At 37.5% G+C, this 8,734-nt stretch overlaps 1 protein-coding gene across 2 annotated transcripts in view; it reads left to right on the top strand.

Moving 5' to 3' along the window:
- Nucleotides 1-7,722, top strand: part of LOC135572845 (voltage-dependent calcium channel subunit alpha-2/delta-4-like) — a 52,735-nt gene extending 45,013 nt beyond the window's left edge. For both annotated transcript variants that reach the window (XM_065021319.1, XM_065021318.1), the window contains 2 exons: nucleotides 5,436-5,513; nucleotides 5,732-7,722. In XM_065021319.1, the coding sequence (XP_064877391.1) occupies nucleotides 5,436-5,513; nucleotides 5,732-5,848 (195 nt within the window). In that variant the 3' untranslated portion in view covers nucleotides 5,849-7,722. The remainder of the gene's footprint in view (nucleotides 1-5,435; nucleotides 5,514-5,731) is intronic.
- Nucleotides 7,723-8,734: the final 1,012 nt, after the last annotated feature.

Genomic DNA, 8,734 nt, shown 5'->3' with positions numbered 1-8,734 from the left:
TTAGTGTGTTGGTATTGTAACATAGATACTCCTTGTTGTTGTTTAGTGTGTTGGTATTGTAACATAGATACTCCTTGTTGTTGTTGTTTAGTGTGTTGGTATTGTAACATAGATACTCCTTGTTGTTTAGTGTGTTGGTATTGTAACATAGATACTCCTTGTTGTTTAGTGTGTTGGTATTGTAACATAGATACTCCTTGTTGTTGTTGTTTAGTGTGTTGGTATTGTAACATAGATACTCCTTGTTGTTGTTGTTTAGTGTGTTGGTATTGTAACATAGATACTCCTTGTTGTTGTTGTTTAGTGTGTTTATTGTATCATAAATACTCCTTGTTGTTGTTGTTTAGTGTGTTGGTATTGTAACATAGATACTCCTTGTTGTTGTTGTTTAGTGTGTTGGTATTGTATCATAGATACTCCTTGTTGTTGTTTAGTGTGTTGGTATTGTAACATAGATACTCCTTGTTGTTGTTTAGTGTGTTGGTATTGTAACATAGATACTCCTTGTTGTTGTTTAGTGTGTTGGTATTGTATCATAGATACTCCTTGTTGTTGTTGTTTAGTGTGTTGGTATTGTAACATAGATACTCCTTGTTGTTGTTTAGTGTGTTGGTATTGTAACATAGATACTCCTTGTTGTTGTTTAGTGTGTTGGTATTGTAACATAGATACTCCTTGTTGTTGTTTAGTGTGTTGGTATTGTATCATAGATACTCCTTGTTGTTGTTTAGTGTGTTGGTATTGTAACATAGATACTCCTTGTTGTTGTTGTTTAGTGTGTTGGTATTGTAACATAGATACTCCTTGTTGTTGTTTAGTGTGTTGGTATTGTAACATAGATACTCCTTGTTGTTGTTTAGTGTGTTGGTATTGTAACATAGATACTCCTTGTTGTTACGTGTGTTGGTATTGTAACATAGATACTCCTTGTTGTTGTTTAGTGTGTTGGTATTGTAACATAGATACTCCTTGTTGTTACGTGTGTTGGTATTGTAACATAGATACTCCTTGTTGTTGTTTAGTGTGTTGGTATTGTAACATATATACTCCTTGTTGTTGTTTAGTGTGTTGGTATTGTAACATAGATACTCCTTGTTGTTTAGTGTGTTGGTATTGTAACATAGATACTCCTTGTTGTTGTTTAGTGTGTTGGTATTGTAACATAGATACTCCTTGTTGTTTTTGTTTAGTGTGTTGGTATTGTAACATAGATACTCCTTGTTGTTGTTTAGTGTGTTGGTATTGTATCATAGATACTCCTTGTTGTTACGTGTGTTGGTATTCTAACATAGATACTCCTTGTTGTTGTTTAGTGTGTTGGTATTGTAACATAGATACTCCTTGTTGTTGTTGTTTAGTGTGTTGGTATTGTATCATAGATACTCCTTGTTGTTGTTTAGTGTGTTGGTATTGTAACATAGATACTCCTTGTTGTTGTTGTTTTGTGTGTTGGTATTGTAACATAGATACTCCTTGTTGTTGTTTAGTGTGTTGGTATTGTAACATAGATACTCCTTGTTGTTGTTGTTTAGTGTGTTGGTATTGTAACATAGATACTCCTTGTTGTTGTTTAGTGTGTTGGTATTGTAACATAGATACTCCTTGTTGTTGTTTAGTGTGTTGGTATTGTATCATAGATACTCCTTGTTGTTGTTGTTTAGTGTGTTGGTATTGTAACATAGATACTCCTTGTTGTTGTTGTTTAGTGTGTTGGTATTGTAACATAGATACTCCTTGTTGTTGTTGTTTAGTGTGTTGGTATTGTAACATACATACTCCTTGTTGTTGTTGTTTAGTGTGTTGGTATTGTAACATAGATACTCCTTGTTGTTGTTGTTTAGTGTGTTGGTATTGTAACATAGATACTCCTTGTTGTTGTTTAGTGTGTTGGTATTGTAACATAGATACTCCTTGTTGTTGTTTAGTGTGTTGGTATTGTATCATAGATACTCCTTGTTGTTTAGTGTGTTGGTATTGTAACATAGATACTCCTTGTTGTTGTTTAGTGTGTTGGTATTGTAACATAGATACTCCTTGTTGTTGTTTAGTGTGTTGGTATTGTATCATAGATACTCCTTGTTGTTTAGTGTGTTGGTATTGTAACATAGATACTCCTTGTTGTTGTTTAGTGTGTTGGTATTGTATCATAGATACTCCTTGTTGTTGTTGTTTAGTGTGTTGGTATTGTAACATAGATACTCCTTGTTGTTGTTTAGTGTGTTGGTATTGTAACATAGATACTCCTTGTTGTTGTTTAGTGTGTTGGTATTGTAACATAGATACTCCTTGTTGTTGTTTAGTGTGTTGGTATTGTAACATAGATACTCCTTGTTGTTGTTGTTTAGTGTGTTGGTATTGTAACACAGATACTCCTTGTTGTTGTTGTTTAGTGTGTTGGTATTGTAACATAGATACTCCTTGTTGTTGTTTTAGTGTGTTGGTATTGTAACATAGATACTCCTTGTTGTTGTTTAGTGTGTTGGTATTGTATCATAGATACTCCTTGTTGTTGTTTAGTGTGTTGGTATTGTAACATAGATACTCCTTGTTGTTTAGTGTGTTGGTATTGTAACATAGATACTCCTTGTTGTTGTTGTTTAGTGTGTTGGTATTGTAACATAGATACTCCTTGTTGTTGTTTAGTGTGTTGGTATTGTAACATAGATACTCCTTGTTGTTGTTGTTTAGTGTGTTGGTATTGTAACATAGATACTCCTTGTTGTTTAGTGTGTTGGTATTGTAACATAGATACTCCTTGTTGTTTAGTGTGTTGGTATTGTAACATAGATACTCCTTGTTGTTGTTGTTTAGTGTGTTGGTATTGTAACATAGATACTCCTTGTTGTTGTTGTTTAGTGTGTTGGTATTGTAACATAGATACTCCTTGTTGTTGTTGTTTAGTGTGTTGGTATTGTATCATAAATACTCCTTGTTGTTGTTGTTTAGTGTGTTGGTATTGTAACATAGATACTCCTTGTTGTTGTTGTTTAGTGTGTTGGTATTGTATCATAGATACTCCTTGTTGTTGTTTAGTGTGTTGGTATTGTAACATAGATACTCCTTGTTGTTGTTTAGTGTGTTGGTATTGTAACATAGATACTCCTTGTTGTTGTTTAGTGTGTTGGTATTGTATCATAGATACTCCTTGTTGTTGTTGTTTAGTGTGTTGGTATTGTAACATAGATACTCCTTGTTGTTGTTTAGTGTGTTGGTATTGTAACATAGATACTCCTTGTTGTTGTTTAGTGTGTTGGTATTGTAACATAGATACTCCTTGTTGTTGTTTAGTGTGTTGGTATTGTAACATAGATACTCCTTGTTGTTGTTTAGTGTGTTGGTATTGTAACATAGATACTCCTTGTTGTTGGTATTGTTTAGTGTGTTTTGTGTTGGTATTGTAACATAGATACTCCTTGTTGTTGTTTAGTGTGTTGGTATTGTAACATAGATACTTGTTGTTTAGTGTGTTGGTATTGTAACATAGATACTCCTTGTTGTTGTTTAGTGTGTTGGTATTGTAACATAGATACTCCTTGTTTTTGTTTAGTGTGTTGGTATTGTAACATAGATACTCCTTGTTGTTGTTTAGTGTGTTGGTATTGTATCATAGATACTCCTTGTTGTTACGTGTGTTGGTATTCTAACATAGATACTCCTTGTTGTTGTTTAGTGTGTTGGTATTGTAACATAGATACTCCTTGTTGTTGTTGTTTAGTGTGTTGGTATTGTATCATAGATACTCCTTGTTGTTGTTTTGTGTTGTATTTATAGATACTCCTTGTGTTGGTATTGTAACATAGATACTCCTTGTTGTTGTTGTTTTGTGTGTTGGTATTGTAACATAGATACTCCTTGTTGTTGTTTAGTGTGTTGGTATTGTAACATAGATACTCCTTGTTGTTGTTGTTTAGTGTGTTGGTATTGTAACATAGATACTCCTTGTTGTTGTTTAGTGTGTTGGTATTGTAACATAGATACTCCTTGTTGTTGTTTAGTGTGTTGGTATTGTATCATAGATACTCCTTGTTGTTGTTGTTTAGTGTGTTGGTATTGTAACATAGATACTCCTTGTTGTTGTTGTTTAGTGTGTTGGTATTGTAACATAGATACTCCTTGTTGTTGTTGTTTAGTGTGTTGGTATTGTAACATACATACTCCTTGTTGTTGTTGTTTAGTGTGTTGGTATTGTAACATAGATACTCCTTGTTGTTGTTGTTTAGTGTGTTGGTATTGTAACATAGATACTCCTTGTTGTTGTTTAGTGTGTTGGTATTGTAACATAGATACTCCTTGTTGTTGTTTAGTGTGTTGGTATTGTATCATAGATACTCCTTGTTGTTTAGTGTGTTGGTATTGTAACATAGATACTCCTTGTTGTTGTTTAGTGTGTTGGTATTGTAACATAGATACTCCTTGTTGTTGTTTAGTGTGTTGGTATTGTATCATAGATACTCCTTGTTGTTTAGTGTGTTGGTATTGTAACATAGATACTCCTTGTTGTTGTTTAGTGTGTTGGTATTGTATCATAGATACTCCTTGTTGTTGTTGTTTAGTGTGTTGGTATTGTAACATAGATACTCCTTGTTGTTGTTTAGTGTGTTGGTATTGTATCATAGATACTCCTTGTTGTTGTTTAGTGTGTTGGTATTGTAACATAGATACTCCTTGTTGTTTAGTGTGTTGGTATTGTAACATAGATACTCCTTGTTGTTGTTGTTTAGTGTGTTGGTATTGTAACATAGATACTCCTTGTTGTTGTTTAGTGTGTTGGTATTGTAACATAGATACTCCTTGTTGTTGTTGTTTAGTGTGTTGGTATTGTAACATAGATACTCCTTGTTGTTTAGTGTGTTGGTATTGTAACATAGATACTCCTTTTTGTTTAGTGTGTTGGTATTGTAACATAGATACTCCTTGTTGTTGTTGTTTAGTGTGTTGGTATTGTAACATAGATACTCCTTGTTGTTGTTGTTTAGTGTGTTGGTATTGTAACATAGATACTCCTTGTTGTTGTTGTTTAGTGTGTTGGTATTGTAACATAGATAATCCTTGTTGTTGTTTAGTGTGTTGGTATTGTAACATAGATACTCCTTGTTGTTGTTTAGTGTGTTGGTATTGTAACATAGATACTCCTTGTTGTTGTTTAGTGTGTTGGTATTGTAACATAGATACTCCTTGTTGTTGTTGTTTAGTGTGTTGGTATTGTAACATAGATACTCCTTGTTGTTGTTTAGTGTGTTGGTATTGTAGCATAGATACTCCTTGTTGTTGTTTAGTGTGTTGGTATTGTAACATAGATACTCCTTGTTGTTGTTGTTTAGTGTGTTGGTATTGTAGCATAGATACTCCTTGTTGTTGTTTAGTGTGTTGGTATTGTATCATAGATACTCCTTGTTGTTACGTGTGTTGGTGACCTTGACCTCTGTGTACATAACGCCTCAGTAAAGTGTGACAGGATGAAATCTCAGAAGGTCCGTAGGAGACCCGAGTCCTGCCACGCCTATCACCCTCAGGTCAGCACCCCGTATTGGTCCACTGACTCCCAATAACCTCACTTCAAGTGGATGGATTGCCATCAGAAGAGAACATGTGTTGTACTTTTCTCATACCTCCTTTCATTTCAAACTGAGTTTTTGTTATTCTAAGATCAAAAATGTGAACTTAATGGCCTTATTAAGTAGTGTTCATTATACCACTGGCTGTAACTGTGTGTGTTAACGATTGATTTCAGGAAAACGCCAAGGAGTGTGGAGATGCATCGCAGATCTACCTGTCTGTCTCTCTCTTCCTCACCTGTCTCACTGCCTCCTTCACCTGTCTCAAGGCCTCCACGCTGGTCTTCCGATGACAGACGACAGACAGCTACCTAGTCTAACCCCCCCCCCCCCCCCCTCTGGAAATCTCTCTAGAATGTTCCAGAATGCCTGAACTTAGCATGCCTGCTACTGCTTGCGTTATCTTTATCAATCAATATGACTATATGATTTAACTTATGATATTGATCATTTGGGCTGATGGACTGAGAGGAATAAGATGTTGACTGACTCCATGTTTGATGACTTTACAATCACAGAGAGATGTTGACTGACTCCATGTTTGATGACTTTACAATCACAGAGAGATGTTGACTGACTCCATGTTTGTTGACTTTACAATCACAGAGAGCTGTTGACTTCAGATGTTTGATGACTTTCAACCACCAAAGTTGTGCTTCTTTGGACAACCGTTCTAAAACCATGAAAGGGCTTTTTGGTGTCTTCTTCTTCTTCAGTGTCTGATAAGAGAACATTATAGTGTTTCTATGCAAAAGGAAACATACTTTATTTGACCGTGGAAAGATCCAGTATCCAATATTATTCCAAAGGACTTGACTTTGCAATAAGACCATGGAAGACTCTCAGTCTGTGGATGATGTGTTTTATAAATGGTTTTGATAAATAATACTCTGGATTCATGCATGTGTTGTCTGTTTACCTTAAGCCATGAAATGGAGGAAGAACCTTGAATAAGGCAGAGGCATCTTTGAACAGTGATACAATTCAGATAGTAGAATCAGTGACCCCTGCTGGTTGAAATATGACATTGCAGGATGGTGATGAATCAACTGGAGGCTGGCTGGCTGCTGAAGGATGAACACAATGGACTCAACTTCCACATTGTTCTGTTCATAACTCATCAGTCTTTGGTCTACGCACCACAAACACATCAAGTATCTACTATTAAATGTGGGCTGGGTTTTCATTGTTGGAAATGGATGGACTGTTTCAGGAAAAACCTTCAAGTCACATATCATATATGCAATCTAAGACTTACTAAACCAGTTGACTTAGTTGGCTTACTGCAACACAAGAACCATTACTGACCACCTACTTCTGTGTTGGACTACTAGGTGGAACAACCATTCTGTTAGAAGGAACAACGTTACAATGTGATGGACTACTAGGTGGAACAACCATTCTGTTAGAAGGAACAACGTTACAATGTGATGGACTACTAGGTGAAACAACCATTCTGTTAGAAGGAACAACGTTACAATGTGATGGACTACTAGGTGGAACAACCATTCTGTTAGAAGGAACAACGTTACAATGTGTTGATATCAGGATCTCCAAGGTGTCTTTCATCTGAGTTTTACTGTTTGACTCCAAAGACTTATGATGGTTTATAGTTTTTAGCTAAATTCATGCATTCAGTTATTATATTTTTCACAACATAATCTGTTCTTTCTAATTCATATGACTTGAATGAAATGATTATAAAATGCGTCATTGAGAATAATAGGATGGGATACTACTAGTATTGCTGCTGGACATTAAACACTACTGTCTGATGTTACTGTCTAGTGATTTTCTAAGTGGTGTTAATATATCAGTCTGTCCCTTTCACTTTGACAGTGATGCTCTAATGATGTCATATCATCATGTGGTAACTGTCCTCATGATGCAGTATTGTTGATAAAAGATGCTGTTGCCCATGTGTATGTATGTAATGTGATGTCCTGAGTCCTGTGTGTCTGGCTTGTGTCCCACATGGTACCCTTTAACCCTATGTAGTGCACTACTTTTGACCAGGGCCCATAGGGAATAGGGGACCGTTTGGAACACAGCCTGAGAGTCTAGAAGGCGATATGATTCTCACAGCAGTTTGATTGACATGTAGGATAATCTGCAATGGATCAATAATAATACAATGAATAAACTTCCCCTTTATTTTAAAGCTGTTCTCAGTTTTGATGGTTGAATTTTATCCATGTCATTTATCCTGTCAGTTATGACGTGTTTTATCCTGGATCATCATCTAATTAACAGTCATCAGTGTCTGTACTCAAAACTCACTCAAAACACTCAAAGATTGTATTTTCTTCAGTGGTTTGTTTTCATTTCTGTAATGCTTCAGGGGAAAGTAAAGGTGTAACGATGTACACTGAGAGTCAGGAAGCAAGTTCTGGAAGTGAATACATTTAATAAATAAACACAAGACACACGAACAGCCCACCAAGATGACACAGATACAGAGGGGAGTGAGGGGAGGCAGGGTGCAGCGGTACTCTAGGGGGAGTAGTGGGGAGGGGAGGCAGGGTGCAGCGGTACTCTAGGGGGAGTAGTGGGGAGGGGAGGCAGTGGGGGGTGCACCGGTACTCTAGAGGGAGGGGAGGCAGGGTGCAGCGGTACTCTAGGGGAGTAGTGGGGAGGGGAGGCAGGGTGCACCGGTACTCTAGAGGGAGGGGAGGCAGGGTGCAGCGGTACTCTAGGGGGAGTAGTGGGGAGGGGAGGCAGGGTGCACCGGTACTCTAGGGGGAGTAGTGGGGAGGGGAGGCAGGGTGCACCAGTACTCTAGGGGGAGTAGTGGGGAGGGGAGAAAGGGAGCAGGGGTCCTCTTGGGGGAGAAGAGGTGAGGGTGGCAGAGGACAGCCCAGTCTGGAGTATCAGAGATGAGGGGAGACAGAGGACATCCCAGTCTGGAGTATCAGAGATGAGGGGAGACAGAGGACAGCCCAGTCTGATCACTGGAGGTTCTCTTGCTACAGAGATGGTCTATAGAAGCCTTTTAGTAGCTGACATTCCTAACCTCAACTGAGAGGGTCTCTGTCCCTCTGATGGCCCTGTTGGTGTCCACTCTGTCTCTCTGTGTGTGTCCTGTTTTTCGCTGTTTGGGACAAAGGGGGGTTGTTGTGGAAATTGAGGGGGGTGGAGTTAGTAGTCTTTTGGCAGCATGACCCTGCGACCCCCCATGA

The sequence above is a fragment of the Oncorhynchus nerka genome, linkage group LG8 (genome assembly GCF_034236695.1).
Source record: "Oncorhynchus nerka isolate Pitt River linkage group LG8, Oner_Uvic_2.0, whole genome shotgun sequence".
Taxonomy (NCBI): Eukaryota; Metazoa; Chordata; class Actinopteri; order Salmoniformes; family Salmonidae; genus Oncorhynchus; species Oncorhynchus nerka.
The sequence above is the reverse complement of the archived record's forward strand: the minus strand, read 5'-3'. Positions and strand labels throughout refer to the sequence as shown.